This window comes from Mastomys coucha, unplaced genomic scaffold (assembly GCF_008632895.1).
Source record: "Mastomys coucha isolate ucsf_1 unplaced genomic scaffold, UCSF_Mcou_1 pScaffold6, whole genome shotgun sequence".
Lineage (NCBI taxonomy): Eukaryota > Metazoa > Chordata > Mammalia > Rodentia > Muridae > Mastomys > Mastomys coucha.
The window spans coordinates 25,504,285-25,522,095 of NW_022196912.1; the positions used below are offsets into that span (position 1 = coordinate 25,504,285).

The 17,811-nt window shown below is 40.2% G+C and overlaps 2 protein-coding genes across 3 annotated transcripts in view; one reads left to right on the plus strand and one right to left on the minus strand.

Annotated features, from left to right (window-relative positions):
* Positions 1 to 11,617, minus strand: part of Hadhb (hydroxyacyl-CoA dehydrogenase trifunctional multienzyme complex subunit beta) — a 36,342-nt gene extending 24,725 nt beyond the window's left edge. Inside the window, exons 1-3 of one of the 2 annotated variants that reach the window (XM_031357600.1) lie at positions 11,500 to 11,617; positions 3,020 to 3,094; positions 2,888 to 2,932 (exon numbers count right to left, since the gene is read on the minus strand). In XM_031357600.1, coding sequence (XP_031213460.1) covers positions 2,888 to 2,932; positions 3,020 to 3,086 — 112 coding nt within the window. In that variant the 5' untranslated portion in view covers positions 3,087 to 3,094; positions 11,500 to 11,617. The remainder of the gene's footprint in view (positions 1 to 2,887; positions 2,933 to 3,019; positions 3,095 to 11,499) is intronic. The other variant, XM_031357601.1, reaches the window with a different exon arrangement.
* Positions 11,618 to 11,630: 13 nt separating this feature from the next.
* Hadha (hydroxyacyl-CoA dehydrogenase trifunctional multienzyme complex subunit alpha) overlaps positions 11,631 to 17,811 on the plus strand; it is a 37,108-nt gene continuing 30,927 nt past the window's right edge. The window contains exon 1 of the mRNA XM_031357599.1: positions 11,631 to 11,974. Coding sequence (XP_031213459.1) covers positions 11,908 to 11,974 — 67 coding nt within the window. The 5' untranslated portion in view covers positions 11,631 to 11,907. The remainder of the gene's footprint in view (positions 11,975 to 17,811) is intronic.

Here is a 17,811-nt window from a genome sequence, read left to right on the forward strand (position 1 = left end):
CTTATCTAATTTCCTGCTGTACTTCTGTGGTTTTCAACCTTCCTAATGCTGCGACCCTTTAATACAGTTCCTTATGTTGTGGTGACCCCCAACCATAAAATTATTGTCATTGCTACTGTAATTTTGCTACAGTTATGAGCTATAATGTAAATATCTGTACTTTCCAATGGTCTTAGGTGAGCCCTGTGGAAAAGTCATTCAAGCCCTAAGTGGGGAGGTCACAACCCACAGGCTGAGAGCTGCTGCTCTACTCTGCTTGGTCCCCTCAGTTATCCAAAAGAATTATCTACTACTGTTCTAAGTGAACAAGTTGAGCAAGGCCCCATCCCTTGCTCACTTCAACCATCTTGCCTTAATTTAGGTATTCTCTCATTTGTACATTCCCATTTCATCCAATTCTTCCATGTGTTTGGGGCTTACTCCACATTCTATCCTAATCCTAACAAAGCTTTCTCTAATAATTACAGTTACCTCCAGTTCCACCTTTGAACTTCTATCGCAACTTCTAGGGTAAAAATCAGCCATTCCAAACAATTTAGCTCGTTAAAAAGCAATTAAATTAATTGTATAAATCCCATTTTAAAAACAGCACGGTTGCTGCATTAACAATCACTGAAAGGACTTCCATTGTCTCATGTGTACACTGGGTCCTAGCCACATCAAAGACTTCTCAAACACAAATTTTATAGTTCCTTTATATATATTCCAAATATATACAAGGGTTAAGGGTAAACTATGGCAATGAAGTCTCAGGATCTCAACTGAGAATAAAAATACTATAGCTAAGACTCCTGATCTCCAAAAATGTGCAAGCTAGACTATATAACTTGAAAATCTAGGATTCAAATATTAACCAATATATACTCTATACTCTCTATAAAGTTCAAAGATTAAAAGATATGCTGTACTTTATATAACTGCTACTTGTGTGGGACAAACAAAAATATAATCATCACATCAGTCAAATTTTCTACCAGACACAGTTCACGAGAAGACGGAAAACCACAATAAATCCTGTAATCATTTGCCCACATTTCTTCAAACAGCCATGTCAAGTAGTAACACTCAAGCGAGTTAAGAGGGAGGATATAGTTATAACACTAATTGTACCCCCTAAAACCTGCTTGGCACAGACACGTGCGCCTTTCCTACCCTAAATCAGGTGTTCACATTCTTTGCACATCAGGTGCCTTTTTGCACCACTATCATCAGCAACATTAACACAAACTGCTTCTAGAATATTGTTTGACATCAGGGCCACAAAAAAGGCTTAAGTCTTATGACTTCCAGAGATTACAACATAGTTAGGGAGAAAAAAATGGCTATGGACAACAGAGATTAGTCTAAATGCCTGAAAAACGTCTTCTCTTGTTGCCATCAGAATGACCTTCTGTTTCTTGGCCAGGGTCAGGTCAACATGTGTGACTGTGCAAAGCAAAAGCCTGAGTGAACATTTAAATTAGGGGAAAGGTGATGGAGGTCAGAAAGGAATCATTCTTTATTATTCTTTATAGAATCAATAGAAATTTGTATTCTGGCTAGAATTTAGAGGCTATTTAGGAAACTATTTCTCTAGTTGAGATCTCTAAGAAACTATAGGAAATTAATACCACCATGAGCATACTGACTTTAGTTGACTAGGAGCTTTTTTGGTTGCTGCTGCTGTTGCTGCTGTGGTGATGGTGGGAACACATTGTGCCAGGCCAGTACTCTATGACTGACCTGTATCTTCAGCCCCAAATCTGCTGTGATTTTTGTTCTTCTTTTTCCTAGTATAGGGTGTGGCCTGGGGCCTTGAACATGCTAGGTAGGAACTCTACCACTGAACTATATATTCCCAGCGCTTAAAGAACGTAGAGATATGGTCACACCTATTAAGGTTGGCAATCACATTTATTCTTTTAGAGAAGGAAACTAAAACATAGAGAGGTCATTTCCAGGCCCTACAGCCGAAAAGATGCAGAACTGTAACAAAGTACAAGTCTAGATCTAGATGGTACTCTTTCGATGAAGCCACTGTACAAGTTATATATCGTATAATTATATATGTATATATTATATTACACATAAGAACATATACAATAAATCCAAAATCAGAAACAGGTCACTATAAAGCCCAGGCAAGGTTTAAAAAAGCTGGCAACCTGTCAAGGTATTTTGCACCAATCAGTGAAGATACATATGTAAAAAACATGTTTTTAACAGTGAAGAAACCTAATTCATTAGGTTTACTGAGGCCCCATGTAACTCCATCAAATGAATGAATTTCCCTATTCTTTCGTTTCATGATGATTAAAAATCTTCATTTACTAGTTCCCCATTCACCTCTATTTTAGAAACAAGTCCTCATGTGTATGTGATAAGACATTTAATAGAGAAGCCTACCACTAATTACAAATTGTAAAAGCTCACGTGGAGCTGGGCAGTGGCGGCACATGCCTTTGATTACAGCACTAGGGAGGCAGGCAGATTTCTGAGTTTGAGGCCAGCCTGGTCTACAGAGTGAGTTCCAGCACGGCCAGGGCTATACAGAGAAATCCTGTCTCAAGAAAACAAAAAAACAAACAAAAAGTTCACGTGGGCTCCACAATAGTTTCAAGATAGTCTATAAGCTAATATTTGCAGGACTGATACAGCCAGGGGCTACATAAAACTGACCCAGCAAAGCTTAGGGTCCTTTATGACTCTGTAAGCCCTAAAACGCAGAAACAATCTATCTCTTAACATCTTAAGCCCAAAATAATGTTACTGATTGATCACACATATTTTTTCTCTTAAGGTAATGATGATACTCATGTTGAACACAAAAGGGGAAGCATTAACAAATTAGGTTGGGTTTTACTGAGAATTTACAAATACAGAAATCTTTATCTCAAAGTTACTGTACCTGAGGCAGACTGCAGTTGGGAAGAACAGCTCAGAGGTCTTACTGCTAGAAAACAAATAAAGGGTATATCATTTAATATCTATATACAATGCTTATAAATCAAATCTTAAAAAAAGGAAAAATTGAACTTACAAGATCTGAGAGCCCATTTTGATGTAGTTGAAAAGTTTCTAAAAGTGGAAGTCAAGATGGTAGTCATTCTGAAACCTATAAAGAACAGAACGAAGTATGACTTGGGTTATCTCAGCAATCTGTAGCGTACACAGTCTATGACCTCTGGTGAATTCATCCACAGCCACCATAAAACACCATTATCAACTACTCTTTTCTAATAATATTATAACAAGTATACTGACATAGCTTTCCCATTGTGCAAACAACTATTCTACTCCTTAACCATCTATTCCTCACAATGAACAGTATATTCTTTCCAGTATACTCTTTCTAAGAGATAGTTAAGGCAGACAGACAGACTGACTTGTTTAAGACCCATGACCAATCAATCAGTGGCAGAGCTCGAATCTGAACCCAGGCAGAATAGCTCTGGGTTGCGCCCTTCTCATCCAACACAAAGCAGCAGAAACACCACACAGCATGCCCATGAAAGCATCATTATTATCCTCCTGATTTTGAAGGTTGTATCCTGAATATGTAGAAAGCATTATGGAATGCTAGTATTTGAATGAGATACATACTATAAAATATTCAGCAATACTAAAATAGGATCAAGTCAGCTATTTACTTTCAACTGCTTCTATAAACACTTTTCTTTTTTTTAAATGTATGAGTGTTTCTCCTGTTTGTCTGTACACTACCTGTGTACACTGTCCAGAGTCCAGAAGAGGGTGTTAGGTCCTCTGGAACTGTGTTTATAGCAGGTTGTTAGCCACCATGAAGGGACTGGAAATTGAACCTGGAACTTGAAGAATGCTCTTAAAACTCAGCCATTTCTCATGTCCTCTAGAAAACTTTCCATAGTACTATACTTCCAACTTTTTCTAGCCATAATATTATATCAAAATCACCTTTTGAATTAGAAATTTGTATTATTTCAAATTAATAACAGAAACTTAGGGAAAAAAGATTAAAGCCCTAACAGTGAGTTCTTACAAATGAATATGAATAAAAAGCAAATAAATGGGCACAAATATGAACAGATGGCTTACAGGAAGGGAAATACAAAGGGCTCTTATACATATAAGGAAAGGAGGGTTTATTTTTGTTTTTGTTTTTTATTTTATTTTATTTTATTTTATTTGGGAGGGAACGGGTTTGTTTTTGTTTTTTATTTTATTTTATTTTTCATTTTTTTGGAGGGGAACCTGGGAAAGGAGATAATATATGACATGTAAATAAAGAAAACATGTAATTAAAAAAAAAGAAAAGAAAAGAAAAGGAGGCTGGGGGGATGGCTTAGTCAGTAAAGTGCCTACCACATAAGGAAAAGGAATTTAGTTCAGATCCCCAGAACCCATATAAAAAGACACAAAAAGCAGCAAACTCCTATAAACCCTAACCTTTGGAGCAAGGCAGAAACCGGAAGTTCCCTGAAGCTTGCTGGCCTGATCAATAAAGTTCATGTTCAGAGACCCTGTCTCAAAAAAGTAAAGGTGTTCCAGGTAGTAGTGGCGCACGCCTTTAATCCCAGCACTGGGGAGGCAGAGGCAGGTGGATTTCTGAGTTCAAGGCCAGCCTGGTCTACAGAGTGAGTTCCAGGACAGCCAGGGCTATGCAGAGAAACCCTGTCTCAAAAAACAAAAACAAAAACAAACAAACAAAAAAGTAAAGGTGGAAAGAGAGAGGAAAGACACCCAACAGCATGTACACATGTACACAGTGCCACAAACACACACAGTGAGGGGGGCTTTCTTCAACTCCAATCATTAAGAGGATTCTGATTAAAACCATAGAGATATAATTATCTGTTAAATTAGAAAAAGCCCAAAGGTTTGATCTATACTGCATGGACAGCCATGTACAAATTCTAACTGCACCAAGCGTGTGAATTGGTGCAAATCTATGCTCGGTAATTTGGAATTATCTTTCAACACTATATGTTCACCTAACTTTTGATCTAATAATTCCACTCCCATGAACCTATATGACAAGTATTATGCACATGATCTGTATTGTCACTGTAATAGAAAAAGATTACAATGGCAAATAGGGAATTGGTTAAATTATAACGACCAATGAAATACTGTATTTTTAGCTATAAAAGATAAGAAAATAGGAGCTGGAGAGATCAAAGGTTAAGAACCCTTGCTGCTTTTTCAGAGAACCTAGGTTTGATTCCCAACACCCATATGGCAGCTTACAACAGTCCGTAATTCCAGTTCCAGGACACCTAACACTCTCTCCTGTCCTCTGTAGGGACCAGGCACAATGTTGCATAGACAAACATGTAGGAAAAACACCCATATGCATAAAAGTAAGGGTATTCGCACATATTTCCTTGAATCACAATAAAATACCCCTAGGAGTACAATGTTAAAAACTGTTAGGCAGGGCACAGTGGCATGTCTTTAATCCTGACACTCAAGAGGAAGAGACAGACTTTTATAAGTTCAAGGGCACTCTGGTCTACAAAGAGAGTTCCAAGTCAGCCAGTGCTACAAAAAGGAAAGGAAGGAGGAAGGAGGGAGGAAGGGAGGAAGCGAGGAAGGAAGGAAGGAAGGAAGGTAGGAAGGAAGGAAGGTAGGTTGGTTGGTAAGGGTGGAGCTGGAGAGATGGCTCATCTGTTGAGAATACTTGTTGCTCTTGCAGAGGACCTAGGTTTAGTTACCAAAACCTACATGGTGGCTTACAACTATCCATAACTCCAGTTCTAGGAGATCTGACCTCCATGGGCACCAGGCACACATGTGGAACACTTACATACATGCAGGTAAAACATGCAAATAAAAATAAAAATTTTTAAAAAATACTGTTAGGGGCTAATGAGATGGCTCAGTGGTTAAAGCATGAGGACCTGAGTCTGAGTCTCAGGACTGGTAGTGGAAGGAAAGAACCAACTCCTACGGGAGAAGAGGAAACTCTGAGTGAGTAAAGTCTTAAAATGAATGTATATTTTAGACATGGACATAGCCATGCTAAAGACTCCAATGCCTGAGCCCCGTAAGAGTGGCAAAGCCTTCCCCAGGAAAGCTCGAAGGAACGACAAAGCTTTTCTTGGGGCTGGGGTGGTGAGGGGTCCAAGTGTAACAGAGTGACCAGTGTGTACACAACTAGCAGCCACAGGTTCCCCTTCTCCTGGGTGTTTATAGCCTAAGACTGTTTACCTACAGAGAGATACCTCCCATAATAGACAATATGAGGTTCCAAGTTCTAATGGCAGCAGATGTCACTTCAGAGTGTTCATGCACAACCTGACCCCAGCTTTTCTGTACAGATCTGTCATTTTTCAGTGTTTGTCCCTTTTTCATTCCCTCACTGCCCCAGATGAGGTTCCAAGTCGAAAGCTGCAAATAGGTTCCAGGACCACAGCAAACTCCTACAAGACATCTTCTGATCTCCACATGAGTGACGGGGCCTTCCTCCCAAATAAATGTTAATAAAAAAATGTCAGCTAGGGGGCGGTGAGCATGTACCACTGCTCACATGTGGAGGTCATTGGACAACCTATGGAAGTTAGAGCTCTCCTTCTACCAAGGGCTTCCATGATCAAAGTCAGGCCCTCTGGCTTGGTGGCAGGCATTTTTACCAATGCAGCCACCTTACTGACCCAATTTCTTAATCTTTTAAAACATATTTTTACATAAAAAGTAAGTAAGAAAAACTTACGATTTACAAATAATGGCTGTAGTGGCCAGCCTCCAAGCCTCCTCAGTATCTGTCTCTTGATTTTTGCAGTCTGGTGTGATTGCCTCCCACACTGTACTGCTCTATGTCTGAAGTGATGGCACCGCTTCGGAAACTAAGCTATGAGAAATAATATTGCAGCGTCGATCTTAAGTCTCTCAGATCACTGCAAGGAAAGCCAGCTGGCAAGCAGAGAAGCCTGTCTGGATAGGTCTGTACACTGATGCCTCCTGCCAACAGCCTTGTGAGTGAGCTTGGAAGCTGATCCTCTGGCATAGGAAACCCTTCGGATGACTACAGCCCGCACAACATGTTGATGACAACCCCCTAAGAGACTCCAGTCAGAACAACCCAGCCAAGCAGCCCCAGATTCTTGACCCTCAGAAAGTGTTCTGACATCTTATGACAAGCACATCTAAAGATATTAGAATTTATACTATATGTAAATATAGAATTCAAAGTAAATGGAGGAAAGATGGCTTAATCAATAAATTAGCTCAGAAATGACTAATCACTTGAAAAATATGATTCATAGTTTACATGTCATATAAATAAAAATCTTAAAATGTTAAAAAATATAAAAATATCAGATTGGACCAAGATGGCACATGCCTTTAATCTCAGTACTGGGAGGCAGAGCCAGGTAGACCTCTATGATTTTGAGGTCAGCCTGATCTACACAGTAAGTTCTAAGACAGCCAGAGCTACAGTGAGATTCTGTCTCAAAACAAAAAGATCAGAAAACATCTTTGTGTGCCTCTGTGTGTATGCATATGTGTACAAGGAAGTGGAGGTTAAATGTCAATCACTTCACCTTATTTTTTTGAGATAAGATCTTTCATTAAACCTAGAATTTGTCATTAAATTGGCTAGTCTGGCTGAATAGAAAACCCTAGATCTCTTCTCTCTACTAGTGCTGAGATACAATCCCAAAAAGCTACACAACAACTTTTTGTAAGACCTAGCTTCTGGGGACTCAGTTCTCATGCTTATACAGCAAGCACTTTACCTACTAAGCCACTACTCCAGCACCAGAGATTATCTTTTTATGAGCTTAGTTAGATGAGGAAGATCTAGAAGGGATAAGTTAAGAGTTAACAGAACTGATTAATAAAACACTTTAAACATATACACAACAAAACACACTAAAATTGGGTTCAAAAGCAAAGAATTCATTTAGAGGTGCCTGGCAGTGGTAAGGCACACCAGGACTCAGAAGGCAGAGACTGGTGAATCTCTATGAGTTCAAGGTTAGCCTAAGTCTACAGAGTGAACTCCAGGACAGCCAGGGGTACACAGAGAAACCCTGTCTTGAAAAACAAACAAAAATACATTTAGAGAAAAATACCTGTCACATATAAAGCAAAAATGAGTTAATATAATCCATAAAGAGCTTGTTTTAAATTGAAATGGAAAAATATATAATAGAATCTCTTATTTTTGCTCTAGCATGCATTTCTCTGCTATGAAGTTATTATGTCAGTGAGGTTTCCATAGATTGAATCCAGACCAATTCCAGCATTTAACTAATCAGAGTAATCTTAATTGTTGCAGAGATTAAAAGTTCAAGTGACCAAGGCTTACAATAACCCTGCTTTGACCATGTAGGTACAGATGTAGGGATGATGTACTCAAGTCAAATACTCAGGTTTAGAGTTTTGCAGTTCTAAAATACGAATCTTTCCTTCTGTCATGGCTGTAGCTTCACAAACACAGTAAACAATACTAGTTAAAAACAAAGCTGACAGGAAAAGACGACAATACTGAAAATTTTATGAAAGAATAAAATAAAAAGAATAGCCCTGGTCAGATTCTATCTGAAACCCACTAATGATCCAGAAGTTAATAAATCCCAAATTTACTTGAATTTTCTATTATTTGCAACTGAACAGGCTCCTGCCTGATACGCAGATCAGAAGCAAAAATGAGCAAAAAGTAGTTCACATAAGAAATTAAAATGCCAGGGCTTAGAGTACAGCTCAATGGCAGAGCATTTTCCTATCTTGTGACCTGAGTTTGATTCCAAGAATCAGGCAAACTAAAATATTCATACAACCAAACAAAATCTTTATATACTTTTATTTACTTATTACTGTGAGGCAAGGTCTGATTCTGAATATCCTAGGCTGGCCTAAATCTTCCGGAATTAATCAGTCTTCTAGGTGCATGTGCTACCTGTCAAACAACAAACCGTCAATCTTCTTTCTTATTTTTGGACAGGGCTTAAGTGTTGCAACCCTGGTTAGGCTGGTACTTCCTATTTAACCCAGGATGGCCTTGAACATATGACCTATCATCCTGTGTGCTAGGATTACAGACCTGGCTTCAGACTATGAATTCTAAGTCTAATAATTCCTCTAATTGGTTTCTATAAGAATACTTGAAATGCTCATTATAGAACTATTTATAGTTGGAACTAACATAAATGCAGATCAATAGAAATAATTGAACTATATCATAAATATATCTTGAATATTCAGCAGCTTAGGAGAAAATGAAACAACATATACATGTTTATACTGACATCCATAATAAATAGTAAATAAAAATGCAAAAACTAAAGACTTACTACAAGACTATACACCAGGTAGTATATACCATGATGGTACATGCCTTTAATCTAAGTATTTAAAAGGCAGAGGCAGGCAGATCTCTATTAGGGTGGGGCCAGCCTGAATTAGCCAGTCCCAGTACAACCAGAGCTACATAAATAGAGGCTCTAAAAAAGCCAAACCAAAAATAAAACAAACAAATAACTATACTATTATATCAGAAGCCTGGCCTTTGTTGTCATTTGCAAAGCTTCAGAAATACAGAAATTTTAACAAAAAAGTATTTAAAACGTGTCAATACTTGGGTAGTTTAGGCTTAGGTAGCCCAGAGGCACATGGGAAGACAAAAGAGAAAGAAGGGTAGGTAAAGAATATAAAAACAAGATGGGGTGACTTAACAGTTACTACAAAGAACAGACTCCAAGATTCACCAAATCCTAGATTCCTAGAAATCCTAGGTTCACTGAAGCTGTAGGACCTGCAGCAAGTTGCTTAACTTTTCTGTTACTGGTCCTTCAGTAAAATGTACACAATTTTAGAGTTGTTGAGATAATTGAATACACACCTAGATACAGGTACCTGTTGCCTGATATCTAGTAAGGCTTATGTATGTGTTTACTATTATTAGTGGGTGGTGATATAAATATACTTAGTTCTCATCTAAGCCTTTGCATTAAAGTGCTAATGGTCAAAAAACAAATAAAAAAACTTTGTACTAGATAGAACTTATAATTTCACTGAGAATGCAGGGAACAAAAGAAAGGCACTTTAAATCAAGCATTAGCAAAATATAATCCAAACCCCTCAACAAAAGGACTTTTCTTTCACATGATTTTTTTCTTTTTTTCCTTTTCCCTTTTGAAGGGCTAACAGGGAAGCCAGGGCCCATACCCCATACAGAGCAAGCTCTCTACCAGCTCTGGGTTTTACACTTTCAAAGAGTTGCAGTGTGTGTGGGTGGGTGGGGTTCAATTTTTGTGGGTTCCACCTCTAGTTTAGGAAAAATTATAAAGAGCTGCAAGCAACAGGAAACAAATATGTAACAGAGCACAAAGTGGGCTCACAAAACAAACTATTTCTGTGTGGCCCTTTACAAAAAAAAGTATTATGAGTCAGACGTTGTAGAGGGCATTGTAATAGGAAAAAGGGTTTGCAATTTACTTTTTTTGCAATTTACTCCAAACGCTTCATTAAGTGAGGACCCCGGAGGTGGAAGCAGCCAAGACGGTCCTCCAACCTGCGTGGTGATCCAGGGTTCACAGGCATTTTCTAACCCAGAAGGGTACCCGGCTAACATCTGGGCACACCCAAATGTGGTCGTCTAGTATCAGCTTAAAGTGTTCTTGGTGGTGGAAGAGTTAGTTTGACTCGGGCTTTAAAGCAGAACGTTCCTTTCTTTCTAGAATCATTTCAGCCACTTCTTCTTTCCTGTCTGGCAGAATAATCAGTTAATTAGCAAGTGCCACTTCTGTTTGTATCCTGGGCTTGCCACAAAGAAGGAATTGTAATCTTTCTGAGCCTGTCAAGTCACCGAAAGTGCACCGTGGGGTTTGTGGGTATTAGACAAAATGGTGCATGCACCGGAAGCTGACTTTACTTTCCTTTGAAAACAATCAGTTTAATTTAGGACTCATCTTTCCAGCACCAAAACAAATAGCCCACACCCTGGTGCTGGGAACAGCTGAGCTCTCAATTAAAAGTAGACGCAGGTTCTAGACTAATTCAACCACCTGTGGGGCAGACTCATTCACCAGCTATGGCTACATCGCAGATAAAAGTAGTGAGGAGTGGTGGGTGTGCCCAGATGTTCGCAGGATCCCCTTCTGGGTTAGAAAATGCCCGTGAACCCTGGATCACCACGCAAGTTGGAGGACTGTCTTGGCTGCTTCCACGCCGAGGCCCGCACTTAATGACGCGTTCTCAATTTCTACAGCCGCCAGACTGCCTAGACAGGTAAACAGGGAAAACGACACCGCTCTGACACAGCCCAGCGTTTCACACACACGCAATCCGTTCGTAAACCTGAAGTGATAAAGGCAGACAGAAGACACCACGGCAGCGAGCTACGCGCGAACGCGACCACCGCCGCCCGTCCTGCGGCGGTTCGCACCGGAGGCCTGGACCAGCCCGTCCGGCTCTCGGGACTTCCATCCTCACAGCAAAGGGAAGCGGTCGCGGGCACCGAGGAGAAGAGTCGGGAGCAAAGGGGCACCTGCCTGCGGGGAAACCAGAAAAAAACCGAAAAGCGCGCTGCCGCACCTTAGAGTCCGCGAAAGCTGCGGCTGCCAACAAGGTCAAGTCCAGACTGACAAACGCCCGCCCACGCCGAGGGGCGGCTCCGGCTCGGGCTCCGCGAGGACCCCGCTCGCCCCGCCCCGCTCGCGGCCGCCGCGGAACGTACGGGCTGCCCGCTCGACGCCTGACCAGAAAGTCAGACACTCCGCCCTCTCCTCAGAGGTCCTTAGCCTCCCCTTCAGAGAAAGCATCTTTTCTGCTCGCTTAGTTGAGAGCAAGAGGCGGGGGTAACAGGACCGGTGACAACTCCGAGTCTGCGTTTTAGTAAGGCGGCACATAGGGCACCCCGCCGGACAGGCTCTGAAGAGAAAAGCCCTCGGCTCCGTTACCCCTACTGGAAGAGCTTTCTGCTTTCGTCCTCTTCTGCTCAAGATGGTGGCGTCCCGGGCAATTGGCAGTCTCAGTCGCTTCTCTGCCTTCAGGATCCTACGCTCCAGAGGTGAGCCTAGATGAGGGCTCGGGAGAGTCTTGGAGTGCCTGCAGGAACTGTGGCGGCGGGGAGCATCGTTGGCCCCTCACTGTCTCCCGCCCACCCCTTTCCCGGGACCGGTGGAAACGGGTTGACTGTTCCGAGACCCTAGTTCCTGTGTCCTTGCGAAGGAAGGAACTGTCACACCCTCTCGCCCTGCTCCGGCCGTGTCAGGCTCTCCGCTAACTTTGCTGAGTCGTCTCCACTTAGTCTGGCGGTTTGCGCAGGTTTCCGATGTAGCCCTGCGTTCACGCCCCTCTTGTCTCCCTTAATGTTTGTCTTGGCCCTGACACTGCTAAATCCGGAGGACTAAGACCTATCACATTTTTGAGGCTCTACCACTTGTTAGTCGCCATAAGAGATATCTACCAGTCTTCTCGGTGACATCGACTACTAGCCTTACAGATCACTGCCGCTCCTTGATCTTAACCGTCAAAACCATTTTTTTTAAAACCCAGAGAGCTCAGCTCTCCCACTTCCAATAATCTTGGTGTGAATGTATAGGAAGTTGAAACCGAAGATTCTCCAGCTTAGGCAAAGAAATTTTGATGAGGAATTAAATGTTTGATCATTTAGAAACTATCTCGTTTCTACCAGTTCCCAGTCAGGCTCTATGAACTGCATTCCTCTTCAGACTGGCAGTGAAAGGGTTAAAGGGGTGTTGATAGAAAACTGCCTTTTCCCAGACATCCCAAATCTGTACGGGCAAATGTAACTTCATTGTGTATCATACTTGATACCAATTACTTCGAGACTTTGTAATATGAATTCACTTTAATTTTCCTTACAAAAAAAAAAAGTATATATGTAGAATTTACTTTTCTTACCCCTTCCCTGACATTTAAGTGGTTGAATCTTTTTCTACTTTTTTTTAATCTCCACAAATGGATTATGTGTAAACAGCCAAAACTGCCACCACATTAACAAAAAAAGTGAAATGAGCTGGGTGTGTATTCACCTTTAATATTAGGTGGGTCTTTGTGTTCATAGCCTATCCAGTCTACATAGTGAGTTCCAGGCTAGTGAGATCCTGTCTAAAAAAAAAACAAGAGAGAGAGAGAGAGAGAGAGAGAGAGAGAGAGAGAGAGAGAAAGCACAAAGGAAAGTAACATCTTTATGTCTCCTTTTTGCACTTGGTTTTGTTTCCTTGCAATTTATCTTTTTCCTTTTCCACATTTATAATAGTTTGGGGGTGGGGGGGAATCACATATGGTCCTGTATTTGATGTAAGGTACTTTCATGGGTTGGCAGCCAGTATAGCACTGGAGTGGTGAGTGGGTCACATGTTCTCTTGTCACTTGCTAGCTGTTGACTTTGCTGAAGCCCTTCAATCTAAATGGGCTTTCTTTTCTCATCTGTGAAATGAATGAGAGTGATATTTTTCTTTGGCAGAAGTAGTATGATGGAGCAATTAAAAGCTTTAAATCTGGACTCTGCCATCTGGCTTGAATCTGCCGTTTACCTTCTAGTGACCTTGGGGATTAATTTCAATATCTTTCTCATTGGTAAAGTGGAGTCAGTCATATGTTAAATCTAAAGAAGTTATATTAGGTATAAAATATAGGCATACATTCTCAATAAATGTTATTAACTTTTCATCCCTTAAGAAGCAATGATTGTATATAGCTGAGAACTTGTAATCTATCCACTTTACATAGGTAATAAAAAGCTAATAGCTAAATTTTCCTATACTCCTACATAGAAACATATGTAAATATATAAATTGTATTTTTTTCATTAAGAAAATGTAGTCTATTATAGCTACAGCTTACTATAACAGCAGCTTATGCACTTTGAAAATATATGCAGGAAAGTCTATTTAAAATTAGCTGAACACCTGATTTACCATTTAGAGTCTAGATTTAACAGGTCAGTCCTTGACCCTGAGAGTGTGTGCAGGCATTGCCATATGCTTCATGAACTATGGCATTTACTGGGAAAAGAGCTCCTGTACAAAACTGTTATTCTAACATGACTATCAAATAAAAAAAAAAATCACAAGTTGACCTTTAATATCCATGAAATTCCTACTTTTCCTAATTCCTAAGTATGTAAGTGGTAAAAGAATTTTACAGGAAATGAACAGCAGTTGGTAGTTATCCTGGTATTTTCAAATCTGACTCTCACTTCTTTAATCCCATTCCTTGTGCCAGGGTTGGATTTTGAAAAAGCTATAAATTGCTATAAATTAAAGTAACATTTTCAGACTTCAAAGTTGTACAGCATAATCCAACTCTTCCCACTGACTATAATTTTATATGACCTTGTAGATATTTTCTTGAGTTACACATGAAGATGATTAGAAAGTGGGGCAAAGGTTTTGCATTTGCTGGCACTGAAAATGTAGGCTAAAGTTCACACAGTGTCTGTATAGAAGCCTCACTGTTAGAGTAAGGCTGGATTCCAGAAGCAAAGTTACCTTGTACTTTGACTTGATTAAATTGACAGTGGTTAAGATTTTTTTTTTTTTAATGTTTGTACATTTACTGCTCTTTCTCTTTGCTTTTTGTCTCTGTTGGTTTAGAGGAGGTTTTGTGTAAGTGTGTGGGAGTGTGTTTACCCCAAAGAGAGTTTAGTCGGCAGGAATTAAAACGGCTTAGCAATAGTCTAATGAGCACCTGCTCTTTTTTTAATACTATTATTTATTCGTTTGTTTGCTTGCTTATTGAGACAAGATCTCATTAAATAGTCTGGCTAGCCTGGAACTTCTAGGGGGTCTGCCTCCCTCTGCCCTCTAAGGTGTGCTCCCACATCCCACTTTGCATCTTCAACCTTTAAAGAACAAATATTTGATTTTTAAGATAGTAACTCTGCCCTGAGTAGTACAAATACCTTGTGAACCTGGCATTACATTAAGGCTGAAGGATTACAAATTGTAGCTAGCCTGGGCTACCTACCATTACCTCTCCTTGCAGTACCTCTCCTTGAAATAAAGTTGCAACCATGTTGCTTTTGAAGGTTGGCTGTTTGGTTGGTTAGGTGTGTTGGTTTGTTTGTTTTTTGCTTTGTTTTTTTGTTTTTAGGTTTGTTTGGTTTGTTATTTGCTTCAGCATTTATATTCTATCACCTATGTATTTACTTTTCTAGGCTTCTGTCTGTCTTTGTACTTCATCCCTCCCTACTTGTATTTACTTTTTTTCAGTTAGATTCCCTATCCCGTGCTTCTTTCCCACTAGAATTTGTACTTTACAATTTGTTTTTCAGAGCTGGATATTGAACCTAGGTCCTTGTGCATGCTGGGCAAACAGTCTACCACTGAGCTATTTTCAAATCTTCATCTGTGTCCCCCAAACAGGAACTGATTCCGTAGCATATCCTCAGCTGCCCTGGAACACAAGCTCCACCAACAAAGATAATCTTTACTTTTACTTATTACCCCAGTGTCCTAGGAGGTCGCACAATCCATCAAGTTGCTGTAAAAAAGTTTGTTGAGGGGCTGGAGAGATAGCTCAGTGGTTAAGGGCACTGACTGCTCTTCCAGAGGTCCTGAATTCAATTCCCAGCAACCACATGGTGGCTCACAACCATCTGTAATAGGATCTGATGCCCTCTTCTGGTGCATCTGAAGAGAGCTACAGTGTACTCATATAAATAAAATAAATAAATAAATATTTAAAAAAGAAAGGTGGGGTTAGAATTTTTTTTAAAAAGTTTGTTGAGAAATGACTGAAATGATATTAGAAGAGATTAATTATAACTGTTTAAAAATGCAGGAATAAACACAAAACAGTAAATAATTAAGTAAAGACTAACATGCAGGCAGGGAAGAGGAGCATCGTACAGTTGAAATCTGAAAGTGAAGTTCTGTGGGGAAAGTTAGAGCCATGTACATTTTGATGATGATCAGAACTGACGTTTTTTGTTTTTTTTTTTTTTAAGATTTATTTATTTATATATATGAGTACACTATAGATGTTTACAAACACATCAGAAGAGGGCATCGGATCCCTTTATAGGTAGTTGTGAGCTAGCATGAGGTTGCTGGAAATTGAACTTACATCCTCTGGAAGAGCAGTCAGTGCTCTTAACCACTGAGCCATCTCTCCAGCTCCCAGAACTGAAGTTTTAATATTAAGAAGTAAGTAACTAGTAGTTGGTACTACTTTTAGGCAGTGGTTCTCAACCTTCCTAATGCTGGGACCCTTTAACACAGTTCTTCATGTTGTGGTGACCCCCAACTATAAAATTATTTCATTGGTACTTCATAACTAATTTTGCTATCGTTAGGAATCATAATATAAATACCTGACATAGAGCATATATGATATGTGACCTCAAAAAGTGTCAAGACTTGCCGGGCGGTGGTGGCGCACGCCTTTAATCCTAGCACTTGGGAGGCGGAGGCAGGCGGATTTCCGAGTTCGAGGCCAGCTTGGTCTACATAGTGAGTACCAGGACAGCCGGGGTTACAGAGAGAAACCCTGTCTCGAAAAACCAAAAAAAAAAAAAAAAAAAAAAAAAAAAAAAAAGTGTCAAGACTCACAGGTTGAGAACCAGTGCATTAAGGCATCTGCCATCTGTTGAGCACAGAGTTTTGAGTATGTTACACTAGTCAAGAAAGTGACAGTTTGTCTTTATTTTTTTTGAACTAAGGAAAGGATAGTCAAGTTTGGGACTCTGTGGTCAGAAAAAGGGAATGAAGAATTAGAAGCATAGAAGAGATGGTTTGAGGTGAACATGAGTATAGATGAAGGAAAAAAGGAGGGTGTTCTGAAGACCCCTAAAAGCTGCATTTAGGGGATGTTGCCTCTGAGCTACTCTAGAACAACCTGCTTACCACCTAAAGCTTGCTTAGAGTGGGGCAGAAGCAAGCCTTTAGGATGGAGGGGCCATAGAACAACACCTCAAACAAATTTAATGTTTGTCCAAAATTCCCCTTAGATTCCCTGTCTTCTACCTAGAATCTAGCTTGAAAGACCCTCTACTGGGCCACTCGTGTACTTGCATGCAGCAGATCCAATCATCATCACTGTTAGAGAAAAGCCCAGTCCTGAATTAGAACTGACTGCTGCAGATGGAAGGGGTCATGAGACTGATGAGACTGACGTGAGAAAGACGGGTCTAAGATTCCCGGAAGTGCAGTTAATAAGAACTCTGGACAGGATAATCCTTGGCAGCAAAACAAGTGGACTTCCCACACTCTAAGGCCGGAGGGTGGGAATTATATACTAAGCCCAGACAGAATAGAAGCTAGCCTTCCTTTAAAAGTATTTTGAAATATCTAGTGTCAGTTAAGAGATAGTCTTGGGGACTAGATGTAACTCAGCGGTAGAGTACTTCTCTAGCATGTATCTCTGGGTTTAGTAATCCTCAGCACTAAGCTTGGCAAGGCACACCCTTAATCACAGCAGACAGATGAATATCTTTGCGTTCAAGGCCAGACTCATCTACATAACAAGTTCTTCTAGGCCAACTAAGACTTTTTTGTTTTGTTTTGTTTTTTTCCGAGACAGGGTTTCTCTGTATAGCCCTGGCTGTCCTGGAACTCACTCTGTAGACCAGGCTGGCCTCAAACTCAGAAATCCGCCTGCCTCTGCCTCCCAAGTGCTGGGATTAAAGGCATGCACCACCACTGCCCGGCTCCAACTAAGACTTTATAGTGGCCAAAGAAACAAAACAAAACTCTTAGCAATTAGGAGGTTAAAGTAGGAAGATCATGAATTCAAGGATTCAAGGTCATACTGGGTCATATATATGTATGTATGTATATATCTCAAGTTCCAACATAGCCTGGACTACAGACATATATATATCTATGTATGTATGTGTATGTATGTGTGTGTGTGTATGTATATATATATATATAT